Source organism: Palaemon carinicauda, chromosome 16 (assembly GCF_036898095.1).
Source record: "Palaemon carinicauda isolate YSFRI2023 chromosome 16, ASM3689809v2, whole genome shotgun sequence".
In the NCBI taxonomy this organism is placed as follows: domain Eukaryota; kingdom Metazoa; phylum Arthropoda; class Malacostraca; order Decapoda; family Palaemonidae; genus Palaemon; species Palaemon carinicauda.
In genome coordinates, this window is record NC_090740.1 from 30,647,228 (window position 1) to 30,673,717 (window position 26,490).

Below are 26,490 nucleotides of genomic sequence, written 5' to 3' on the forward strand. Positions count from 1 at the left end.
GAAAATTGTCGTTTCTTACTGGTTCTCCTCTCTTTATGTACCACCCTTCTCTCCATTTTCTTTCTCAATTCCTCTAGCAACTTCCTTTCTTTCTCCCTTTCCCTAAAAGTGAGGTCAGGTGCAATGAAAACTTGTCTCAACTCCTCTTTTTTTTATTTTTTTTTTATTTCTTGAGGTGTTTCCCCCTTGCAATTATTCCCCATTTTTCCTTAGTGCTTTTAAGCTTAACTAGCAGGGGCTTTGGTTTTTTTGTCTGTGTTCCTGTTCCTCTCTCTCTTCCCTTGGTTTGCCTAACCTACCCTCTTCTTCAATTTCTACGTCGTTCATTCCTAACTCGACATTATTCAAACTTCCACATATATCAAAATTATCTTTATTCTTCCAACATTTAATAAAGCATCATAATGCTCCCTTAGGTGTTCAGGTATAATACCATCGTTGACTATTATAATGTCGTCTTCTCTTCTCGAATTCGAAATATCCTGGTATTCACTCTCCTCCTCATTCCAAATCTCTGATTTCCTATTTTCGTGTGCATTGTAGTAAACTGTTTTCCAGAATTTTATTAATTTTTCTTTAGCCTCTTCATCTGATAGTTTATTTCCTCTATCACCTTATAATTGTATTGCCTCGCTTTTTATTTCGTTGCTACGTCTTAATGTGTTTATATTTTCCCATAGTTTACTATTTTTATAATCTCTTATCTCTCTGGTCTTATTTTTCTTATATAAATTTATAATATCTTTCACCAATATTTGTACGTCTTTCTTCTTGTAATTGTACTTTTTTTCTAGAACTAGAAACAAATGTTAACATAAGACACATGAGTGACAAACATAGGCTATCTGAACCAAGAACAAATAGTAAATTTGGTGAAAGGGCTTTTAGCTACTGTGCGCCTAGACACTATAATAAACTGCCAACTGAAATGAAGGACCTAAAGGGAGCCATTGAATTTAAGAAGAAACTAAAGACCTTACTTTTCACAAGATCATATGATTTGGAAGATGCTACAATCAAAGAATTGTATAAGTTATAATGAAAATGTTTCGTTAGATGATTAATATGGACCCGCCCGAGAAGTAGTTCACTCGACTTCAGTGGAGGGTTGAATTTAAACCCAAAACAAGTAAACAAGTAAGTAGTTTTGTTTTTAACCTATTATCCTCTTCATTTCTCTTTTTTATTTATTAAGTTCCTTTCTTTCCCTAATTTTCCTTCTTATTTCTTCGGTTACCCAAGGTTATCTTTTGGTCTTCCCATCATTTGCTACCCTTCTCCTATACGTTTTAGCCAACTCCTCTTGTTTCATATCTACAATTGTTATGTTTACTCTTCACACCTTTGCCAACAAGTTTTCTCTCCTGGAATTTCAAGTGTTCTATATCTCTTGTGTCGTTGTTGTAATATGTAATTTCTTCCCACTTCCCTTTATTGTAGTTATTTTCTCTGTTTTTACTTCTAATTATACTGATATTAAGTTATGATCTGATGTGTCTAATACTGTTTTACCTTTACATATTTTTCATGCATTTTAATTGTTTATATTTACTGTGTTTGGGTAAAAAAGAGGTGCCGTATCAAAGGTGTGGTTACAAAACCTAACTTAGTAGTACAATTTGTACGCTGTTGCGCGGACTGTTGGCGATAGCTTCTCTTCCCTGTTTACTCTCACCCGCAAGACGGTTCGTGAGTCTTCTTTAGAATTGCATTTATTATCGCAATTCATCGTGTTATCGCAGGTATTTACCAATTTCAATTTATTGTAAATCGTAAGATTAAAGGTTAGTAAAAGTATTGCTGGATGAATTTGGTATTTAATTTAAAGCATGATGATGATAAATAGAATAAGATAGAATTCGTGTTCGTGGTAAATCAAGCCCAAACGGCATCTTGTTTTGTTTGACACTTGCTGTATTATTTGTGTTTGCTTTGTAGTACCTTTATATAGCAATGGCTTACTAAGTTATAAGCCTTCGTATAACACGTTGAAAGCTTTGAAGTCACATATAAATGGTAAATTCTAGTTGAAAAATTGTAACGTATGTTTTGCCATAATATATGGCAAGGGTAAATGTTCACGTGTTCCATTAATAAATATAAACCATGTTCAATATAACGGGCACTCATTCCATTAAAGACTCCCTCTTGGTCGCACTCATTACCTAGCATTTTCTTTATTGAAATGGACAAACGTAAGATCTGCTGATGTCGGGAAATTAATGACCCGGCGTTTTCCCCTTTTACTGCGAGCCCTAAAATTTGGGTGTTTTTTTTATATCTGAATACTTGTTTAAAATCTTTCCTCTATATATAATTACTAACGGAAAAAATTTTCTGTTCGTAATTTTTCCCCGTACGTAAAGATAATAGTATTGTACCACAAGATCTAAATAATCAGCTTGTTCAACGGGATTTTACCTTCAAGGGTGTTCTTCGCCTGCAATGTAACATTTGTTCTACTCTTATGGGAAGCGGTACTAGAATTTGGTGTGAACGCTAGCCGAGAATTTTGACATTTTATCTAAAGCAAAATATTCAATGATCAAATTCTTGATAGGATGGAACATGCCTGGGTAGGGCAGTGCATGGTGCAGTATATAGGGAATCTGATCTCTTTGTAAGGATTATTACGTGCAAAACATGTAAGTTGACATACGGGGTAGAGAATAAACGTAAAATTTAACATTGTCCATGTCAAACTAATGAATTGCGTTGATAGGAAGGGTTAGGTGTTGCACTGAATCATCATCATCATCATCATCTATTAGCGTGCCCTTTTCCCATTCTTATGGGGTAACATGGTTGCCTTCTTTTGAAGAACTTTGCTTTGGAGTGGACCTTAGTCCCGACCGGCTGTCCTACTTGTCATCACCAGACCCCGGTAGTATATGTTTGTGTCATACCAGCCACCATCGTCACCATCAGCCTCTCAGCAGCGAGGAATCATGGTGTGGTTAGGTCGACAGTTCGAGATGTGTGAGGTGTCTTATGTTTATAGAAGGTGTTGGAATGGCTGTGTGTATTAGTCTGTAACACCCATTTCCTTTACGCAAACCTATCCATCGATTACATACATAATCCTGAGGTGTCTACATGGATAGCAAAGTGTCTGCCTTTTTGACTGGTCGGGTGCGTAGTTGAACCCGCGACACAGACCTCTATGAAGTGCGAGCTTGCTGCCCTAACCGACTTGGCCATCGAGGCTCCTAGGTGTTGCACTCAGTATATGTTGCTATTTTCATTTCTGGTCACCTAAGAGCAAGCACTGCTACACCCTGCTTTCTGCTCCCACTTCATTTTATTTTAAATTTTGAATGATTGAAATCTTAGTGAATAAAAATATCCACTTCCATTAGATCAATTGAAATTACTGCTCCTGGCATTTAATGAAATGGTCTGCCGAAGAGGTTTTTGAATTGATGAAAATGTTATCCATAGCAAAATGTAGGAACTACAGGACAGTGAAAAAGTGATGGGGGAAAGAGCTTGACCGATGTGAATTTTCTGTACTGTGATGTGTTTTGTTGAAACGAATACTGACCCAATGTTCTACACAATGAACACATCACATTTTACGGTGACTCCTTAAAACAGGCATCTTATCTAGAAATTCTTTTGATGAAGATCGCTGCGACAAAACTGGTATTTCGTTATTGTACTCTGTATTTCGTTATTGTACTCGTATCCTTTGTATGCGTGCTTAGGAAATGGGAATTTCTTTGTTTTTGGTTGGTTGTAAACCATGTCCTTAGTTCTGCAAAACCTCTACACATGAGCGTAACCTCCCCGTAATAAGGGCTTACACATTTTTCAATGGACAGATTAATGTTCTGAGGTACACTGCAGAACAAGCTAATATAACAGGAACATCTAGAAGATAGTTTGGATATTTCATTAAAAAAATCCACGCTTTTTGACAATCTTCCTAAGGCACAAACTATTTTAACAGTACAATAATTATGCACGGTCCGTACGCAAGTCACGGGTAGCTCCTGCTTAGTTTCCAACTTTCCCGATAGGTAGAGCCCGTGTCATCCCAGTATAAGAAACGTTCGTTATTACAATTTAATACTGTCCCGTCAATCTATATATTTACTCCTTTAGTTAAGTTTGTAGTTTTTAGGGACATCATTTATAGTGACATTTGATACTGCTATGATAATTATCATGAATTGTTAGGTTAGGGAAAGGTCGTTACAATGCGTCGTCCGCTAAAGCCATGACCAATTTACTCGATCGTAAAATTTCCTCCAAGCATAGTTTCCTGCCTGACTAATATCACACGTTGGGCGGCGCGCTGATCTCTTATCAGCTGGTGGCGCAAAAGCTTGAACAAATAGAGATGTTCGGACTTATGTTTTCGCTAATTCTAACAATCATCAATTTTAACCTCTGGTTAAGATTATTTCGTTGGGACACGTCCTGAAATTATGCCGAATACTAATTTGTTATATATACAACCAAAGGGTAGGTTAGCCAACATCTAGTCAAGATATTTCAGAACTGCTAGGTTCGATTCGGTTGGGTTTGTATGTTAGCGACAGTGGTTGTGGGGGGTCGGCAGGGCGTTAACCCCCCCCCCCAGTTAGGTCATGAGGAAGGTTAGGACATGGCTTGTAGGCCAGGTTAGGAGGGGAATTTTTCTCGCACGTTTCCGACATCCATGACCTGAGTGGTCCTAGTATGTAGACTGTTGGGACAGCATTCACAAAACTAGTGAATTTAATGTTATTTCATTCCCGTGATAGTCGATTTCGGACTTTTTTTTTCTCGCATGTTTCCGACGTCCATGACCAGAGTGGTCCTAGTATGTAGATTGTTGGGACAAGCATTTACAAAACTAGTGAATTTAATACTATTTCATTCCCGTGATAAAGAGCCGAATTCGGACTTTTTTCTCGCTCGTTTCCGACGTCCATGACCAGAGTGGTCCTAGTATGTAGATTGTTGGGACAAGCATTTACAAAACTAGTGAGTTTAATATTATTTCATTCCGTGATCATTCCCGTGAAAAGGAGCCGATTTCGGACTTTTTTTTTTTTTAAACTATTTTTGGCCGGTCCAAGGCCTGTCCCCATAAACCACAACGGCTTTTCTAGGGACAGGGCCATATCTTTCTTATTACTAGCGAAATCCGTTTTCATTATGGGAAGATGTTCTTGATGATCCAACATACCATAATGTGGTTATTTTATCATTTTAAATATCATAATTTACCTTTACCACGGCAATATTTGCAAATGGGATGAATCTTTTTATAGTTAATATGGTTGTCTAGTATATTTAGTAATATCCTTGTAAGGCAAGGACAGCCTAATACTAGAAAATAAATTGTAAATGGTATTATGAGGCTTGTTGATGAGTGTGTTCAATTCTCCTTTATGTCATGGTTTATTTTCATGTTTACTTAATTCTCTTTCAGAATGAATGAGAGTTTGCAACTTCGCGGTACCCTGGTGGGTCACAGTGGCTGGGTCACCCAGATTGCCACAAATAGGAACTTCGCTGATGTCATATTGTCAGCTTCCAGAGGTACGTCCACGAAATATACTTTAGAAAACGAGAATTTTTGTGCTGAGCTCTGTAAAAAAAAAAAAAAAAAAAAAAAAAAACCAATAAGATAAGTCTCTTGAATCTCACAACTGATATATTTTTTCTACATTAGATAAGAATTTTTATTTAATGCTTTTGCTTGTAAGCGAAAGCACACTTGAAAGATCTGGCGATGTAAGGTTTGTTCCTATGCAGATGAAGACCCTAAGTCCCAAGGTCATGGTTTGAGAACAGTATTTTTTCTTAACTTAAATCGTGAAAACATGCTTGATTTAAGTAGGCCTTGTTGAATTTGTATGATTTTCCATTATTAACAGATGTACAACAAACTTGTAACTTTAAAGTTGTGGAAACCTTCATGTAAATCATACCCTTCTTTACAGACAAGTCCTTGATTTTGTGGAAACTGACACGCGAGGAGAATAACTATGGCTTCCCACAGAAGAGGTTCCATGGACATTCACATTTTATTTCAGATGTAGTACGTATTTTGCAATTTTATTATGGTAACAATATGATCCAATCTAGTTTTTACCATGGCCCATGATAGCTGGTCAGACTTTGTCCCAAACTTTGAACGACTTCAAAGCTTTGATATTATTCGATTTGTCTTATGATATGAAATTTCAATTACATCTCTTTGAACGACTTGGATATTAATAATTTTGACGTGTGAAATGTAAATTACACTAAAGTAATGTATAGTGTGTAATTAATTAGTCATGCATTTTGAGGTAAGGGAAAACTCCCTAAAGTGTTTTAGTTTCGGTAGGATAATAACATTTCCTTTTAAGGTTCTTTCCTTGGATGGTCACTTTGCGTTATCTGGATCTTGGGACAAAACCCTCCGCCTTTGGGATTTGGCTGCGGGCAAGACAACACGTCGCTTTGAGGACCACACGAAGGTGTGACTTTGGTGTTTTGCTATGGATGTCTTCAAAAATGTCAGGAAGCTTTTTTTTTATATACTTTTTTTTAGTAGTTAGAAGAGGACACTAAAATAGTGGTGAGTATGCCAATAATACCTACATTGTGGATCTAATGTGGTTAGTACCTATTATTGTTTTACCATTTTTTTTGCCAGAATTAAGCGCAACATTGATGTTAGCTTCTTATCTTGTCAAGTCATGTGTATTTATGGTTGTTTTTATTCAGTTATGAATACAGTCATTTTCTTAACTGCTGCCTGGTAATGATCAGTTAAAAAAAAATGTATGGTTTTCTCAGAATTGGGCCTCAGCCTGCAGATCAAAATAAAATTGGATATACATTACTCTATTTGGCATAGTTGAAGTTCTATTTGGGCATTACTATTCTTGAAGAAATTAGAATTGGCTTTTATTTTGTTTAGTGTGCAAATTTGTTGACAACTTTGCTTTGGGGAAGTAAATTTTCACGACTATTACTTATTGATATTTTTTTTTTCTTTTTTTTTCCCCTTAGTTCCTAATTCTGAGAAGGTACATTTTCATGCAAGCTAACTTTTTGTAGTATAGTAGCAAAGTTGGAAGACTGAACTTGATATTTGAAAAATTGGTTATTTTGTGTATTAGATGTTAATTTTAACAATTTCTACAGGACGTCCTCTCGGTAGCCTTCAGTGCTGACAACCGTCAAATTGTGTCTGGTTCCAGGGATAAAACTATTAAGGTATGAACTTGTGTACAACCATTCTTGATATGTCACATTGTATATGAAATTGTCTTAATTAAGTTCCAATTCAATTCATTTATACATAGATAAAAACCCTTGTCCTGTAATAGGAGGAGGAATTTGGAGAAGCTGTAAATGAATGTTTAAAACTTTTAACTTGGTGGTGGCTCTTGGCATGAAGAGCAACCTTCAGTGATTTTGTCAGCAGTACAGTACAAACGTACTTCTCTGCTGCATACTAATCTGGCTGTTTTGTTTTACTTTTTTGGGGGTATTTTTTATTATGTAAACTTAATTTGTTTTTTTCTCTCTGCCATACTGTATTTAGATTTTGTAGGGTTGACCTCTACCCCTAGCAAGTAAAGAAATAATATAAGGGGGAGAGTTTAATGAATGGGTATCCTGGCACAAATGAAGCGTGCAGTATACTGGCGTCTCGCAGGTTGATATCTGCAATTATTAGACTTTTGTATGAGAGGAGCTATCTAGTGTTAAAATAATTAAGGGTTGCTCTTGCCTGGTGGGTAGGGTCAGATACTTCAACCATTTCAAAGAAAGTTTTGACAGTCCTGTCTAGTTTCTCCTAAATTTAGACTTGTTGAAGAACTTGTAGTTGGGAAAAATACCATTACTTAGAAAATTGTCACTTGATTTTGCAATTTTTCTTTAAATTAATTTTCTTTTTTCAGCTGTGGAACACACTTGCTCAGTGTAAATACACAATCCAGGAAGATGGCCACTCTGATTGGGTATCTTGTGTGAGATTCTCTCCTTCCAACAGCAATCCAATCATTGTATCATGTGGATGGGACAAGGCTGTAAAGGTAAGGTGTTTTTTTTTTTTCTAACATTTAATATAGATACAGTTATGTGGGTTTTTTTTTGGGTGCACTTGCAATACCTGTGTCGCACAGCGAATCTCCCAATAATGGACGAGTGGGAGGAAGAAGTGTCCTCTTACCGCTGAGAGTCCATATTCAAAATATTATTCCCCAAAGTTTTAGCAAGAAAAACCTATTGATTATATCTTCTTTATGTTGTGAATTTATTCAGCTTTCCATTATTGACATAAGTCTTGTGTTATAGTTATAAGACATCTATTATGAAGTTACTGATCATGAAATGGTTTGTATTTTATATTTATTGCTGAATTATAAAGCTTACTTGCTATTCCATTATTCACCTTTTCCTGGGTTAGTAGCAGCCTACTTATCCAACTAGGGTTGTAACTTAGCCAGTAGTAATAATGTTAATAGTAATGTTAATGATACCTTTAAAGTTAATTTTGCGGTTATGGTATTGTTTCATTTCTCTTAGCTTTTTGTTCCTGTGAAATTTTTTTTTTTTTTTTCATTTTTATCAAATAAGTAGTATAAGGGCTCTCATTTCTTGCATGCTTTTTTTCCCCAGAAATTTTCTTTTGTCATTAGTAGATAGTTTTTTTTATGTTCAAACTTTTGTTAATATTTTAGGAGCATCATGAAATAGATAAAAGGAAACTTGAAAATTTAACCAGTAATCAGTGATAAATGAAAAAAAGCAAGGAAATAAAGGTTATCATTAAATAAGTGTCCATGTATATCAGACAGTAACACACACACAGCTACTTGGGAGGCAACAAATATTGAATACAGTATAGGTGGTGGTGGTGGGCCTCCCTGGTTATTGATTTTTAGTAGGGTTGGTGACAAAGCAATGTAATAAAATGATATACCTTTTAAAGTTTTAATTTTACAGCAGTTGTACTAAAAGTTGGTTGACAGACAATTCTACAAGTAATGCATTGTATAATTTAATTGGTTGTTACAATTTTTGTCATTTGACCATTGAAGTGATTCCATGTTTTATAGAATTATTTTCTAACATTAGTGTGGCCAGCATTTGGTTTCACAAGTATGCTGAACCATATCACCTTAGCTGATCAGTAGTAGAGGGATCAGAAAATCTGACATTTTTCATTTAGAAATTAGTAAATTAATTATTGAGAAACAGAAGCCATGCTGTACTGGGGAAACTATTCTCGTTGATGGGGAAGTTGCTGTCTTTTTAATCAGTTGAAATACTCCACATTAAGAAATCCTTATCTTCATAGGTCTGGAGCTTGACAAACTGTAAACTCAAGACCAACCACTATGGCCATGCCGGTTATTTGAATACAGTTACCGTTTCCCCTGATGGATCACTCTGTGCTTCAGGAGGCAAGGTGAGTTTTTAATATTTGAAAAGTCTTCGGTACTACAATTTTCTTTAATTTTTTAGTTGGAAAGTTTTCTTAATTTTGCACATATGTCCATTTCTTGATCTTTAGGCCTTAGAAGTTATGATGAATAATCAGTAAGATAGTAGTTATGGTTGCCTTCATAAGTGAATTACTTTTTAAAGTTGAAGTTTTGATTGCTCTTCATATATGATTTTTTTTTTTTTTATTCAGGATGCCAAGGCCATGCTGTGGGACCTCAACGATGATAAGCATTTATACACACTTGATCACACTGACACAATCAACTCCCTCTGCTTCAGTCCTAACCGATACTGGTTGTGCGCTGCAACTGGTCCATCTATTAAGATTTGGGTAAGTGAAATTTAACTTACTGGTGCCATCTTGATTCTATAAAGAGAACTTTTATAATAGTGATGTTGCTGCCATCTTGGATTTTCTTAAGTCAACTTTTTTAACCGTTATTTCTGCCATCTTGGGTTTTCATAAGTGAATAGTGTTCTTGCTCCCCTTTTGGATTTTTTAAAGTAAAATTTTTTACTAGGTTGCTGCCGTCTGGGATTTTTCTAAGTGAACTGTTGTTATTGCTGTCATTTTGGATTTTCTTAAGTTAACCTTTAACTGTTATTGCTGCAGTCTTGGATTTTCGTAATGAACTTTTAACTGTTATTGGCCGCAATCTTTGATTTCCTTGATACTGAAATTGACTGGGACTCGAAATGTACCTGTGACTCATTGCGAGTTTCAACCAGCTTTGTGGTATGGCACATAACCTTTAACATACATGGATTTCATTATCAGATACTCAAATAAAAAACATTTAATCGATTTTCTTGTTTTGCAGGATCTTGAGGGTAAGAACATGGTTGATGAGTTGAAACCTGACGTCATTTCACAAAACACAAAGGCTGAACCACCCCAGTGTCTCTCTATGGCTTGGTCTGCAGATGGTCAAACATTGTTTGCTGGATACAGTGACAGCAAAATCAGGGTCTGGCAAGTCAGTGTTACATCCCGTGCTTAGGTCTATATATAATAAAGACTGATGCTGTATTGATTCTTTATTTTACCTTGGCAATTGTTTTTTTCTGTATTACCAGTGGGATTTTGTCTAGAGACTGTTATAGTTCTGTATGGACCTTGCGAAGGGAGTCCCCAATTTTATAATACTGCTATTTAATTTGCCTGACAATAAAAAAAAATTGTGGAACATGGTTTTCCCATAAAAATTTTAGTTTTCAGTGTTTGGTAATGAATATGGAAAATTAACTTTTTCAATAATATTAATTCTATGAGAACTGTACAAGAATAATAAAAATAACAATCTTGATTATGAAAATGTTGTTAAAATGTATTAACAGCCATTTTTTTTTGTGAGAAAACCGTTGGTGATAACGGGGGAACATCAATCTCGGTTCCACATTAATTTGTATTTCAACAAAAAAGTAAACTTTCTGACCTATTCTATGAATTCTCACATGTACGTTGACTTTTCACTTTACAATTATACCTATCGATTTCCATAATTGAAACATTCACTAGTGACTTAGAATATGTACGTGGAGAGTTGGTGTGAATGGATGGCAAGATGGAACATGGAGTGAAAGTAATTTGGTGAAACTATTACAGCTTTTACATCCCTATTATTTATAGAAGTTTATTGGGACTCCTTCCTCCCTGCTGTATGGAGCCAAGAAGAATGTACAAAAAATGAAAAATTTCTAGGGAACTTAATCCCACTAATGAGAAAGGTCCTATTTTAATGGACTAAGGTTTTGCATTTGTGGTACAAGTACAGTAATTTTAATTAAAAATAAAATGTCCAACTAAAACTGCCCCTCTACCGTAGGCCCAAAGACAAAGGTGGTTTATCTCTAGCAACTATGTAGGCCATCCTTTCTTCATGCCACTTGTTGACCAACTACGTTGCTAGTGAATCATTGGCTATTCCTGTTCCCATAAAGTCAGCCGTAGATTTCAGATAATCTGTATGATTTTGACCTTTGAGTAATATATAACCTTTTGATTTTGATGACAAGTTACATCCAGCACATGTAAGTGGCAATGGTGACAGCCAGCTATTGATTTTTTAACATGAGTAATGTAAGTAAAACCATTTTTAATTTTTATGTAGGTTATCACGAACACGTCAACCCTTGGTAACTAATGCTAATAAAATGTTTTATTTCTATATGGTATCTAACACTTAGAAAATTATATGAATATTGGTATCCACCCAGTTGAACAAGGTCGGTTATTTTGTCTTTAAGTTCTCAACAAGAAGTCCACACACTACCTTACTGTGTTAGGTGGTATATCTTGGCAATCCATGTTTGCCAACAATTACATAGGCGGATGAGCAGCTTGGTGGAGTAACAAGAACTTTGGCTGTGGAGGAAATGTCCCCTTAAATCTTTATGAAGTCACTGGGTGCAGGTTGATGGATTGTGTGTGATAGACAAGGTTTGTCTGCCTTTTACTCATGCGTGACATGTGATTTAACTAAAAAATCAGGCTATACATCAGTTTAGTGAGGATTTAGGTTGTGGCATGACAGTGAAACAATATGCAGCATGTTTTGTAGAATTGAGAACAAAGCAGGACAGGATTAGAAATGAAACTTGATTACTTGAGTGCCATATGTGGATGAGATCATGGTGAGTGACAGATGGAGACGGTTTGGTCGTGCTCTTTGGACTCTCCAAAAGAGATTAGTTCACCAAACTTAACTGGGCTCCTCCACAAGGGACTAGAAGAGTTTGAAGACCCAGACATACAATGCTGAGGACTAAAAAACTAAGTGGGAGATGATGAGTCGAGAAGTATTGATTTAAAAGCTCGAGACTGATGACTCGCAAAATCTAACGGAGGCCCTTGTGTCAATAGGTGTAGGAGATGATGACGGCATTCCACCTTATAGTTTTGGTTACAAACACTTTTTAAGCCTTATACCTAAGTTCCGTTCCAATTTCCTTTCTTCTATTTGCCAAACATCTCATTAAGATTTACTTTTAGGTGCTGCTACAAGATGTTTTGTTAGATGCTTTTTGGTGCTGAATTAAGTTCTTGGCCATAGTTTCTGCCTGTTTATTGTTAGGTTATTAATATATATTGTTAAGCATGTATAAAATTCGATTTCAAAATGATCTCTATAGGTAGAAGATATTTAGTTAATGAAAATAAATTCAAATGTCCTGTGCATGTTATTGGTATACTGTTGATGGAACATGGAACTGCTGTATATAAAAACTTCATTTAAAATCTCCACTTTATTAGTTATCTATATAAAGCATAAATTTACAAATTTTTAAACAACAAAAATGCACTGCTTTTATGTAACTAATAAATTTGAAACTCCTAGCTTGAGCTGTCTTTATAGTAGCCCCAGAGCATTCCAAATAAGAAAATTATACTGTAATGCATAATAAATATCACAAACATGAGTGGTTTATTACAATCCAAACTGAATTTTCTATACTGAACTGCAAAACATCTATTGTAAAAAATCTTATTCCCTTTGCTTGCCATATTCATGTATGGACTGTGGATTAATAATTACAGAAATATTTACAGTTTAAAATTCTTAAAACTAATGTATATTTACAAGTTTGCTTTCCACCATACATTAATGCCACTAAACACCTACAATTTTAAAGTTACTTGAGAATCCACATGATGTCTACCATTGCTTTGTCACACTTTAACCTAAGAATTTCTATTCCATGCTTTTACAAAAATGTTATAAGATCCTTGGGTTGTAGAATTATCATAATGTAATGACTGAAAATAGTGCAATGTCATTACTTCTTAAAACGATCTGTAAAATATGCTTGAAAAAACAGTGACACAATCAAATGTAGCATTATTAATTTGGAAGCTGATTAATTGAAATACTTTATGATAAAAGATAATAACTACATTCTATATTGCCTCCATTCCCTCTTCATCTCTTCCTTCATGCTGTCCAACCCCATTCAACTTTTACCTTAAATATCAACTTAGGGTTATTCACCCAAAGTGCCCCTCAGTACTGAATGGTTTCCTAGGCTCCAGTACCAGTTAATTTGGTTGTACCCCAAATGACATCAATCTATACGTAAAAAAGGTGGGAAAATGAGCTGTTGATAATGGAAACCATCCTAGATTTAAAAGAATATCCCCTGTTGGGACTTGGAATACTATTTGTTCAAAGTAAGCTTACTGTCATAACTAGTTTTTAATCTCATATAAATTTTGCATTTTGTTATTGTCTTTTAAATATTTTCAAGATATTCAGTACAGTATCACTACTACTTGTTGATATATTTTAAGGTGATGTAAGTCAAATAAGATACTGGTATCTATGCATTGTTTCTTATCCAGTCAAGGAAACTGGTGACCCTCGTATATACACCAGGTGTCCCGGGTTCTGCACATCGGGTTCCAAAGGACACCAAACCTATTACTGACCATTTTCCATTTACTACTGCCATGAGAGGTCCACCACTATCATCCTGAAAATAAAGCAAATATATTAGTTGATTATGCTTGATACAAACTCTTGTCCTTTAATATAAGATACCTTATCAGTGAGAGTTGAAACAGCTGTTTAAAGTTTCCAACAAAGTTGTGGTTGTTGGCAATCTGCACTCTGAACGAATGTTTTGCCTTATTTTTATGCATAAATTATAATTATTGTTCTGCTATACCTGTACTGAATGGTGTAACAACAAAATTGTGAGAAAATTCTAGTTTGATGATTTTCCTCCTTTTAAAGGCTTAAAAGTGACTCATGAATAGTAGGGTTAACGGACACTGACATTGCCCTAACTAACAGGAAAATACCTTAGAGACTGACCATATATAGAATACTTATGATCAGTGCCCAAGGCAGAACAGGGGAGGGCCAGACAATGGTTGCTGATGACTCAGCAGGTAGACCTATAGGCTTCCCTAAACTCCCCATCCTTATCTCACAAGAATGGTAAGGATGCAGACACTACGAGAAACTATTGAGCTTGAGCTGGACTCTACCCAGTCAGGGAGGTTTCCAGTTGGGCAACTCGATTTTGTTCATACTGAATACTTTATAGACCTCTGGGGTATTTTGGTCTCTTGTTCCTTCGAGATTGTGCTTACCATATAGTGAAAGAAGTGTTTTAGACCAATACAGTAGTGTTCACGTTGGCTATATTGTTCTTGTGTTATTCAACTTATAGTACAATGAAGAACGTGGGATCAGTGGTTGAGATTTTAGTTCTCATGTAGTCTACAACCTTCCATTTTTGAGTGATATGGATTTTAGTTGATGCTAGGCTATCTTCCTAAGTTACTTTCTTCTTTTAAATGTTTAAGGTTTAAAGGCTACTCATGAATGGTAGAGGCAATGGACAGTACCATTGCCTTAGAGACTAACCATATGTAAATATGATTAGTGCCCAAGCCCCTCTCCACCCAAGCAAGGACCAGGGAGGCCAGGCAATGGTTGCTGATGACTCAGCAGGTAGACCTATAGGCTCCTCCAAAACCCCCCATCCTTAGCTCACAAGGATGGTGAGTTTGCAGACACTGCAAAAAAGTATTGAGCTTGAGTGGGGCTTGAACCCCAGTCCGGCAATTGCCTGGCAGGGACGTTTCCAATAGGCCATCACAACCTCAGATTCTTGCTCCTTCTCAATACCCTTGCACAGGGGTGGACTTCTTGGTTTCTCCAGGTGCTAGGTAACATCAGGGGCTCTAGTCTGTGCACTGGTGCCGGTGGGGGAACCAATGCACCTCATCTCAGCGGCAGGAAAAACAGTAAACAATTCTTTTTCTATGTTGCCTCTTAACTCACATGAGCACATAGCCGCAATAGCGGAGTAGGTAAGAGCACCGTTTGCAGGAGAAGGTTTGAGTTTTGGAAACAATCACCAAAATTGGCTCACATACTCTTAGGGGATTGCTCTTTTGATAAAGTCTGTTAGCCACTTAGAAATTCAAGATGGCTGCTATTCTTCTAGATGGATGCATTGAATATACAGAAATATTGCATTCTTCAATACAACGGCAAATACCTTTTACATTTAAATTATCTTGGTGTCAAATCTCACGTTTTATTACTATGTAGAATCCGAATTAGGAATTATGGGCTTACTGGGTTGCTTGTACCAACAGAGCAGATGTCATTTCACAACTAGGGGAAACTCAGCATGGGCTTCAGCATTAGTTGAATAGTTATTTAGTGTACCTAAATAATTAGTTTTGTGTTCCAAATACTGTCTAATAAACCCCCCATCAGTTAGCTATTGCAGATTACATGTAGTTTGATACAGATTCTTTGGTAGAATTGACACGGAGTGCCAGTGCGGGAAAGCCAAGCCAAGGGTAAGAGGGTTTTACATTGCTTTGCATGTACAGTAGTTACCTGGATGATGTACAGATCACACTGGACTTATATCATACTGGATGAACAATCGGACTGAGTAGTGTTCATATATCTTTATTCCCGAAATATACTTATTGTACCTAATTGTGATTAAGGTACTGTACATGAAAATTACCAAGAGGATCTTCAACATTAAATTGGTGGTCTTTGTAATGTATCAGTTAAAAATTCAATGATAATACGAAATTATCCATCAAATTTCATCTATTTAATACTAAAACAAGGACCACACGATTGATACTATCAAAAGCAGCACTAAAATGAAGGCCAATCATATAAACTTAATGACCAGAACTGAGGGATTTCCGTACACCACTGGAAATTATAAGATGTAAGGACACTGTTAAATCTGGACTGCAATCTATTGAACAAAAGATTGCTTTCATCATATGTATTCACTTTGTCAAAATATGATGAAACCTTTAGCTAATATGATTGTGTAGGAATTTGGCAGTAGGCCCTACTAGAAGTACTCAACTATACTAATTACCTAGCAGAATAACATTATCAAATTAATAATAATCTTCCTTTAGCTAGTTTGTGAATAACAATTGAACTAAGGAGCGGAGAAATCTGCTGTTATTACATATACAAAGGAAAAATACCCTCTCGGTCTAAACCTCCATAAGTATCAAGGATAAGTAAAATTTTCTTAGTCTCACAGATTGAAAAGCTAATGAAGTTAGTTTAGCCTTATGAAAGAGGATTAAGACAGATTTAGTGCCCCGCTGCTTAAATATCCTCTTTAAATTGTTAGATTTGTAGGTAACCCATCATTTATGTTCCCGAGTTGTGACAAAAAGGTTTTTATTTATATACAATTTTCATTTATTTTCAGCTAAAGCATATATGCCAGGAGTCTTATGTAGGGTTAGCCCTGTCACTGCACCTCCTTCAAAGGTATCACTAAACAGTTTTGGCTGAATCTCATAGGCCCCTGCTGTATTTACTTTTTAGCCTTATACTTTACCCCAATTCCAATTTTCCATTTTCCATCTTTATGTCTATCTATCTATTTACCAAGGAACTTCCCCCAATTTTGGGGGTTAGCTCCATCAAACAAAGAAACAAAAGGGGACCTTTCCTCTTTCTGCCCCTGGCAGCCTGACGAAGGATTCAGCTAGGGTGCCACAGCCCACCCTCCCACATTATCCACCACAAATGAAGTTTCATGATCTTTATGTGCAACCTATCTTTAATGTCTACTTATAGTGCAACTACAGGGTTTTCCTCTTGCTGCACATTGTTCCCGCTTGGCCTTCTTGGTTTAAGTATTATGCCATGTGGGTCCAAATATACTTCTATAACCTCTGAGCTACAGCTCTGTTGATTATTATTATTATTATTATTATTATTATTATTATTATTATTAATTGCTAAGCCACAACCCTAGTTGGAAAGGCAGAATGCTAAAAGCCCAGGGGCTCCAACAGGGAAAATAGCCCAGTGAGGAAAGGAAAAAAGGACAAAAATAAATATTTTAAGAATAATATTAAGATAAATATCTATATAAACTATAAAAACAAAACAAGAGGAAGAAAAATGACATAGAATAGTGTGCCAAGTGTACCCTCAAGCAAGAGAACTCTAACCCAAGATAGTGGAAGACCATGGTACAGAGGCTATAGCATTACCCAAGATTAATGAACAATGGTTTGATTTCGGAGTGTCCTCCTAGAAGAGCTGCTTACCATAGCTAAAGAATCTCTTCTACCTTCAAAGGCAAAGCGTGTCTGTTGCTTTTCTTTTATGATAACCCTCCACTTTCCCCAATTAAGTACATCTACAGCCACCATTGAAACAACAATTAATCATCCAGCTACAGTATATTCTTAAGTAAAAGTAAGAAATACAGTACTTACTTGACATGAATCCTGACCACCTCTAGGATTTGCTGCACAGATCATTGTGTCACGGATTGGCTGTTCATATGCATCATTGCAATCGTTATTACTCCAGACTGGCACTGATACTTTCTGTAGCACAGGGGATACTGGTCCTTGATAGACTAAGGCACCCCATCCTGTAAAATGAGTGATTTGAATATCCATGGATCAGAAATTCTTGTTATACATGATGGTAAATAATACCTTTTTTTGAGTCCACATGGTTAGCCATAAGAGTCATTAAGTTTTGTGCTATCACTTGTCACATTTTTAAAAAATAATCCTAAAAAATCAGTTCATGCTACGCTCCCATAGATTGTGCTATAAGATTTGTTAAGTTGATTACATTCCTTTTATTGATAAGGTAGACTGGAAGAAGAGTGAATAAAATATACTAAAATTCTGATACACTATAATTTGAATTTCTGTTAATCTCAAGTACCAAGATAGAAATCTATTTTACAGGCTAAACACATACATTGCATTTACAAATTTTTCATCTGCAAAGCACTTCCCTTACTTTATTGGAATCTATCTCCAAGCTTTCATTTCTCTTATAACATTTTTTGTGTATTGTATTGTTTTCATATCCATACTTATTTCATTCGTAAATTTTATTGGAAACGACCTTAGTATTTCTAATATTTTTACTACTCTATCAACAAGATCAAATTTCATAGGGTTAAAATCTTTTCATGCAATAAAGATTTGAAGCTGTGATACTAATAATGGGTATAAATGATACTTCAGTCATAGCAAAACACAAGAATACGAGATTCTTGTCAATGTCATTTCTATAATAAATGTATTTTTATTTTTGTGATGAAGCATTGAAAATTTTTTTTTCTTCATAAGGAATCTACCCGTAAATATGGCGTACTTTTAATTCACGAAAACAATTCAACAAATTGTTAAAGATATAAGCCTTTTGTGGTCGTCTCATCTTTAATGGAATTTCACTTGCCCTTAATCCCAGACCTATTTCATGATTGAGGCCTTCACCACAAAGTGACCTCAAAAATTTAATCACAACACCAAACCATGCAAATGGGATATATCCTCTCTCATGTCCAATGGCAATAACTACCAACATTTCCCAAGCAAAGTATAGGAGGACAATACACTATAGGCATTATTTAAAGGTCTTTGCAATGTTCCTTCGTCCCTTAGCTGCCCTTTCTTTATATCATTTTACTTTACCTCTATTCCAGATTCATTCTTCCATGCTGCTGTTTAACCTCTTCTAATTTTTACTTCCTATTGCAACAGCAGGTGCCTCAGTTGCCCTTGGGCCCCGAAAAAGCTTACAGGCCCCATTGCCGGACTTATAGCGAAACTCATAATTCCGATCCCATCTAGCAACAGTAGGGTTTTCCCTCAATTCCTCTTGGGCGGTGGATAGCCTCACAGGCAACTATTGCTGGGCTATATAGCCCCAATTCATAATTCCAATCCACAGGATAGATAACAACTACAGTTGCTGCTACTAATACTACAACAACAAAAAAATTAAAACAAAATACAACATACCAACTACAGTGGCCGTAACTCCTGTAAAATCATTGGAAGGCGGGAGACAAATAGGCCGAATATAGTCGTTGAAAGTGACTGGACTCTCTAGAATAAGCAGCGCAATATCATTTTCAAAAGTTCTGCCATTGAAGTTTGGATGGAGCTTGAAGGTGGCAATGCGTCTCTCTACATGGGGTGTATCGTCTGTGCGTCTGAAGTCGTATTCTCCAATTCGAACCCAAATCGTGTTCCAGTCAAATCTGTTGCCAAAGATTCAACACTAATTTAGAATGGTTTAAACTTAATAAACACCGTAGGCTGAATAAGTATTTTAAGTTGGTATATTTTATGATTCAATCTATATTTAGACCCAAGAAGGACGAATCTGATTGTTATTCATTTCCCTGAGTAAGCTTAATCACGATTGGAGATAACTTGATGTTAATATGATTCATTATAGTAGGTTAGTATATAATGTTCTAGCCAATAAAGCCTATGACAAGATCTTTATGTTTATGATGTTTATACTTTTAGTAAAATAAACTTTCTGTATAAATACATAATCATAAGTGAAGTCCCTTGAATGATGAAGCGGATTTAAATTTCTCATGATAAAAGAACTATAGGTTTGTTCATGAATGGTTCAACATAAAAAAAACATGGAAACTTCCAATGCTACATAATTCAGATTTACCACGCCATTTATGCAAAAGATTAATTGTAACCTATGTTTTAAACTTACCCAGCCAAACAGTGGGCTGCTGTCAAAACATGTCTGTTAGAGAGGAGAGCACCGCCACAGTACTGATTTGGGTTGACGCCAGTCCTCAAAATGGAAACGATCCAAGGATGTTCTTTGATGTTTGCTGCAGTTCCTCCTACAATCCTCGTTGCAAGAGCAGTAATGCCACATCCTATGGAGAGGATAGTTTGGTTTCATATCACTAAAGGGTTTCTGCATTTGGGACTATACTCAATTTTTTTTAATGAGGCGCATTTGCACAGACTTAGAGCAGTGCCCCTTTAGCTCGGAAAAGTTTCCTGCTCTCTGATTGGTTAGAATGATTTTGTTCAACCAATCAGCGATCAGGAAACTTTTCCAAGCTAAAAGGGCACCCTTGCAAGTCAGTGCAAATCTGCCTCACTAAAAAGAATTGACTATAGTGTGCCACTACTGAGTGAAACAAAATATGGAGTGAGACAACACTTGATTTTATGTTGTACAGTACTTCAACAGTATCTACCTTCATCAAAATAAAAAGTTACTATCTATATTATACAATCGTCTTCTTTCTAGGGGAACTAGTAGCTATTATTTTGACAAATGATTGGAATAGTTATTAAATAGTCCATTTATGGACAACGCACATTTATATGGAACAGAATGGCAATATTATATGACAAAAAAAGTCAGGACAAAAGAAGTACACTGCATGATAGTAACATACAATTAGAATATATAAAAGTTAAATGCTTTATGTATAATGATTAAATAACAATAAAACAGGAGTTGAGAAATAACGCTTAAGAATGATCTGAAATGGCTTATTGCTACACCTTAATGTAACTTTTAAAGATACCATAAGCCCGTGTCACTCCAACTAAACCTCACTTCATAAAACCTAGATAATGCACATTTCTATTGTGAGTTAATTTCTAGCAACACTATTATCGAATTCAATTTCTTATGATAGCAACTTTTTTTTTTTTTTTAAGAATAAATCTCAAGAAAGGATCATTAACACTGCTTAAATGCAAATTTGTTTTAATTCCTAACTACTGCATTATTATCGAATTCAATTTCTTCTGATAGCAATTTGTTTTCTTTAAGAATAAATCTCAAGAACTGATCATTAACACTGCTCAAATGCAAATTTGTTACAATCCCTAACTGTTGCATTATTATCAAATTCAATATCTTCTGATAGCAACTTGTCTTCTTTAAGAATAAATCTCAAGAAATGATAATCAACATTGCTTAAATGCAAATTTGTTCCAATCCCTAACTGCTGTTTAGATTTGGGCACAGACAAAGTCCATGAGATCTAATGTCATCTTGATGATCAGTAGATCTATAGTCAATTCTTTTTATTGAGGCAGATTTACACCGACTCACATGGGTGCCCTTTTAGCTCGGAAAAGTTTCCTGCTATCTGATTGGTTAGAATGATCTTGTCCAACCAATCAGCGATCAGGAAACTTTTCCGAGCTAAAAGGGCACCGCTGCGAGTCAGTGCAAATGCGCCTCATTAAAAAGAATTGAGTACAGTTGATGATTTTCTTTAAGAAAAAGGTGTTATCAATATTACCAATATTATTGCTCGATGACTGTGGTGGCTGTGCTGGTGGTTGGGTTGGCTGTGGTGCTGGTCTAGGACAGCAGACTCCAACATATCTTTAAGAAAAATGAGTTATAATGAAAATAAATAAAAATAAGATTTATCTAATTTCAGGGCAAGATTAGTTGAATAAATCTATTACTAGAATCTACAGCTTATGATGAGAAATTTATGTGTTATTTAAATGTAACTGCACATAGGAAAACTATTAATTTAATGGAAAACAACTATGAAGACAATGCGGGATTTCTAAAGTGTCATTCAAAAGTCAAAATTGATGTATAAAACCTACGAAGAACAACCAAGTCTTGCAAAATATGACTGTATATATATATATATATATATATATATATATATATATATATATATATATATATATATATATATATATATATATATATATATATATATATACTAAGCAATTAAAACCGGAAGACATGGAATTATCAATGTTTGCCTTTCCTTCTTCAAAGCAGCGGATTAAATCACAAATATGTAAAAAAAAAATGTTTAGTATAATATTAACTATATATTTTGTGAAAATTCTAGTCAAGTTCTGTGAAACTTCACTAAATCAAAATCATGTTGGCATTTTCTTCTATAGATACTTGCTTTGCCAATTGATAGTGTATTAAGCTATTCTTTAAAGTTACAGGTAGCATTATCTTTGTTACTATTCCAGAACTATATTTCTTCTATTAGGCTTTACAAAAAGAGTGAAATAATTAACAATAATTACCATTCAGCTATTTAAGCTTCTTTTCCTACTGTTCCCAGTGCTTCAAAGGAAGAATACATAGATCTGATAAGGATTTTGATGTAAAGTACTTGGTACCACTGCATCTCCAATAACAATAATATCAAGCTTAGACTCTAACTGAAGATACATTTCCTACTACTAACCTCTGTTCGATTACGCAGGCGTATCTAAGAAAGGCTTGGTAATTGTTGGCAAACTCTGGCAAAACGCAGTACTGAAGGTGCCGACAACGTCCAAACTCGTTTTGGGGTGTTCTGCACTCTTGGTACATGAGATCAGGCTGCAAAAAGAAAAGTATTTGATAATATATTACGATAATAATGTATTACAAACGTGCAGCTTTTTTAAAATTTTAATAACGACAAAATATAGAATTTGTCAAAATATTAAAAAGTTGTAAATATTCTCTACACTTTTATTACTCTTTACTTAAGTGTTCGATCTATCTGAATCCAGACTTGGGTGATTCTATCTTCGATTGGTTTCTTACTATTATGGCTAAAATACAAGTTGATAGAAAAAGCTTCTTAAGTGCTTGTTGGTGATTTAAATGCTCACCATAGGGAGTGGTTAAATAATTTTTCTCCTACCGATCGCCATTGGCTTAATAAGAGCTTTGAACTTCGCCTCTGAATCAGGCGGTCAGCAAATCGTAAGTGAATCTGCGTATCGCAGGTCTGGTAACAGATTGGACTAGTGTACACAGACTACCCTTGCTTTATAACAAGTAAGGTTGGTTCTCCGGTTAGATAGGCCGATAGAGATACAGTTTTGCTCTTTGCGCAAAATCAATTGTATTTTACAAGGAGTTTGAGGCAATTATTTCTCCTAAGAGAAATTCTTATAAAAACTGAAAAATGTTTTTCACTGTAGTTTTTAAAGGTACATATTTATTGTTACAAATTTAAGAGGGTTTTTTTTTTTGATATAGGAACCTTGTAGTTACTTATGCTCACATATTTCTTTTATTATCTTATCAATCAGACCAAGCCTTGAAAATTTAAAATTTACTTATGCTAGCAGATATTGTAAAGGAATTAATTCTGAACATGCAATGTGGTTGCAAATGTAAACACTTGAATGGGGCCATTCAACAATCAAATTGAAATTGTGCAAAGAGTTTCGCTTATTTACACTTTTCTCATAAACAGCCCACCCTTTAAATGAAGCAATCTATGATCCAATTCATCATCATCTTCACCATTATCATCTCCTCCTACGCCTATTGACGCAAACGGCCTCGGTTAGATTTAGGCAGTCACCTCTATCTTGCATGATCTGATTCATCAATTCTGAATTTCAGTTGCCAAAAAAACTAATTGAACATGATTTCTGAAGTAAAGTACTTCTAAGTTTAATCTATGCAATTTACTTACCAGGCCTTGTCCAACTTGGAAGTTGCGTGTGGACAATGACGCATCCTGTTGATTTGCAGTGATAGTACCGCCTTGTAATATAGTAGGAATTTGCTGGAAGGCTTGTTCAAATAGATCTGTTAAATAGTATATAAAGTAAAAAAGCATTAGATTATATCATACATCATGGAAAGGTTAATTTCTGATGTAAGCTTCACATTTAATCAAATTAACAAACTAAAGTTTCCTGAAAAGACCTCTACCAGATTCCTTTCCTGTCTTTTACTTGTTCAGCCTATCTTGCAATTGTTTTTTTTTTCCTTTTTCTTTGCTGGGATTAAAGAACAGTTCGTAGTCACTGCAATTAATATTTTCATCTATATACTGAACATTATGATCTATTACAGTTTCATTACGAATGAGATCTTGTAAAATAATGCCAATTATTCTTTTAATTTTTGAATTAGTTTGATTCGATACTAAGGTAATGCATTTTCTTGTGTCTTCATCTATTCCACGACTAATACGCCTCCATTATCTTGACACCTTCGTTCGAATAAACATGGAGATTCTGAGGACACCCGTAGGCCAGGGAATGGGGTCCATTGTATTATTTACTAGTTTGGTAGGAATATATGCTTCACAAACACCATTCTGGAAAGCTGCCTTTACAGATATATTCAAACTGAAGATTAGAATTTGACACTTCCATACTTCAACGAAGAAGCTACTATTGAATGAAGTGCTATGCCCAACTAACCATGCACAAGTAATCCTTGATAAAGACTAAATATCTTTCACTGTGGCCAAAAGCTAGTGAATGAGGTACCTATAGGTGCGATTATATTATTATTATTATTATTACTATTATTATCATTATTATTAGCCAAGCTACAACCCTAGTTGGAAAAGCAAGATGCTATAAGCCCAAGGGCTCCAACAGGGAAAAATAGCCCAGTGAGGAAAGGAAATAAAGAAATAAATAAATGATGAGAACAAATTAACAATAAATCATTCTAAAAACAGTAACAACGTCAAACCAGATATGTCATATAAAAAACTATAAAAAGACTTTTGTCAGCCTATTCAACATAAAAACATTTGCTGCAACTTTAAACTTTTGAAGTTCTACTGATTCAACTACCCGATTAGGTAGATCATTCCACAACTTGGTCACACCTGGAATAAAACTTTTAGAATACTTTGTAGTGTTGAGCCTCATGATGGAGAAGGCCTGGCTATTAAAATGAACTGCCTGCCTAGTATTACGTGTATAATGCTGACAAAAATTTCTTTTCATATATGAACCAGTTTGATTTCGGTAGGATAAAAAAGAAAATAATACGAGATGAAAACTTACCAACTAATGGTCCTGTTTAAGCAACCAACTCTAGAGAAAATAAGCTGATAGATTACACAAAAAAAGGGGATATAGGCAAGTGATATTTCACTACTCTAAGTTATAATGAAAACCGTTATAGAGTGATTGCCATTACACAAAACAGGAATCTCATTACTCACTAGCAGTTTCAATAGGGCCTCCCAAATCTGTCGGAAAAAAAAGGACACGGATCTTGGTCATTTAAAATTTCTTGAATAATCCTTACTACACTTTATTATTATTATTATTATTATTATTATTATTATTATTATTATTATTATTATTATTATCAAAGCTACAACCCTAGTTGGAAAAGCAAGATGCTATAAGCCCAGGGGCTCCAACAGGGAAAAATAGCCCAGTGAGGAAAGGAAATAAGGAAATAAATAAATGAAGAGAACAAATTAACAATAAATCATTCTAAAATAAGTAACAACGTCAAAACAGACATGTCATATATAAACTATTAACAACATCAAAAACAAATAGGTCATAAATAAACTATAAAAAGACTCATGTCCGCCTGGTCAACAAAGAAGCATTTGCTCCAACTTTGAACTTTTGAAGTTCTACTGATTCAACCACCCGATTAGGAAGATCATTCCACAACAATTAATTCTTATTACACTTTATGATATTCGAAGAATATAAAATTACTTATATCTTTATTCCATTCTAGTTTGTAATTTAGAGATAATCTAGGTAACATAGAATTAGAAGAGTCTTTTACTTACTTGGTGTACGACTCTCAGCAGGTACAAACTGGCCAGTTACAGGATCTGTAATGAGAGAAAACTTGGGTTCTTTACATTTTCATGATTAATAAATTAGATCATATGTTCATTTAGAATATAGCTGATTTGACAACAAACTTGCGTAGTTATTTAAAATGAGATTGAAACAAGTAGAACTAAAAGACCGGTAAACTGGCCAAGTTAATTTTATATGAATATGAAAAACATTTTAATATATCAAATTTCTTGATCAAATATACCAGCCAACATCAAAATGTCAATTTGAATTCACTAACCTTTTACAAATTTTGGGCGTGAATTAAGCGGTTGTCCAACTGTTAAAAAAGGAAAAAGAAAAAATTATAAAAGGGTAGATTTGTTTCCAAGTGCAGAGGGTATAATAGATTAATAAATCCTTTACCTAAGGCTTTCTAACTACACAAATTATTGCTATTTAAATTCATACTACTCATCAAGTCCAAATAGCTAAAATATAAATTCTCATTTAACGTTCTAGGAATTTAATTGGGATAATTTCGATCAAGTTGAATGACAAATTATTTTTCAAATTTAAAAAGTTTAAAATTGCCATTTGCAGTAATTTGTCACAGAGAACCAAAATCCCTAGTTAATGGGAGATAAAAGATGACTTTTCCTGAACAGAAGGTAAAATGTGAAGTTTTCTTGAAT

At 34.9% G+C, this 26,490-nt stretch overlaps 2 protein-coding genes across 2 annotated transcripts in view; one reads left to right on the forward strand and one right to left on the reverse strand.

Annotated features, from left to right (window-relative positions):
• Positions 1-1,593: 1,593 nt before the first annotated feature.
• Rack1 (Receptor of activated protein kinase C 1) lies at positions 1,594-10,480 on the forward strand. Its single transcript, XM_068389725.1, has 9 exons — positions 1,594-1,742; positions 5,426-5,535; positions 5,940-6,037; positions 6,351-6,461; positions 7,135-7,206; positions 7,899-8,033; positions 9,302-9,412; positions 9,641-9,781; positions 10,272-10,480. The coding sequence occupies exons 2-9, from the start codon at positions 5,427-5,429 to the stop codon at positions 10,449-10,451; spliced, it is 957 nt and encodes a 318-aa protein (XP_068245826.1). The 5' UTR covers positions 1,594-1,742; position 5,426; the 3' UTR covers positions 10,452-10,480.
• A 140-nt stretch (positions 10,481-10,620) lies between these two features.
• Positions 10,621-26,490, reverse strand: part of LOC137655715 (venom protease-like) — a 26,135-nt gene continuing 10,265 nt past the window's right edge. The window contains exons 3-12 of the mRNA XM_068389724.1: positions 26,097-26,135; positions 25,801-25,845; positions 25,207-25,233; positions 23,707-23,822; positions 22,474-22,610; positions 21,541-21,626; positions 19,974-20,145; positions 19,250-19,491; positions 17,696-17,856; positions 10,621-13,920 (exon numbers count right to left, since the gene is read on the reverse strand). Of these exons, the coding sequence (XP_068245825.1) occupies positions 13,768-13,920; positions 17,696-17,856; positions 19,250-19,491; positions 19,974-20,145; positions 21,541-21,626; positions 22,474-22,610; positions 23,707-23,822; positions 25,207-25,233; positions 25,801-25,845; positions 26,097-26,135 (1,178 nt within the window). The 3' untranslated portion in view covers positions 10,621-13,767. The remainder of the gene's footprint in view (positions 13,921-17,695; positions 17,857-19,249; positions 19,492-19,973; positions 20,146-21,540; positions 21,627-22,473; positions 22,611-23,706; positions 23,823-25,206; positions 25,234-25,800; positions 25,846-26,096; positions 26,136-26,490) is intronic.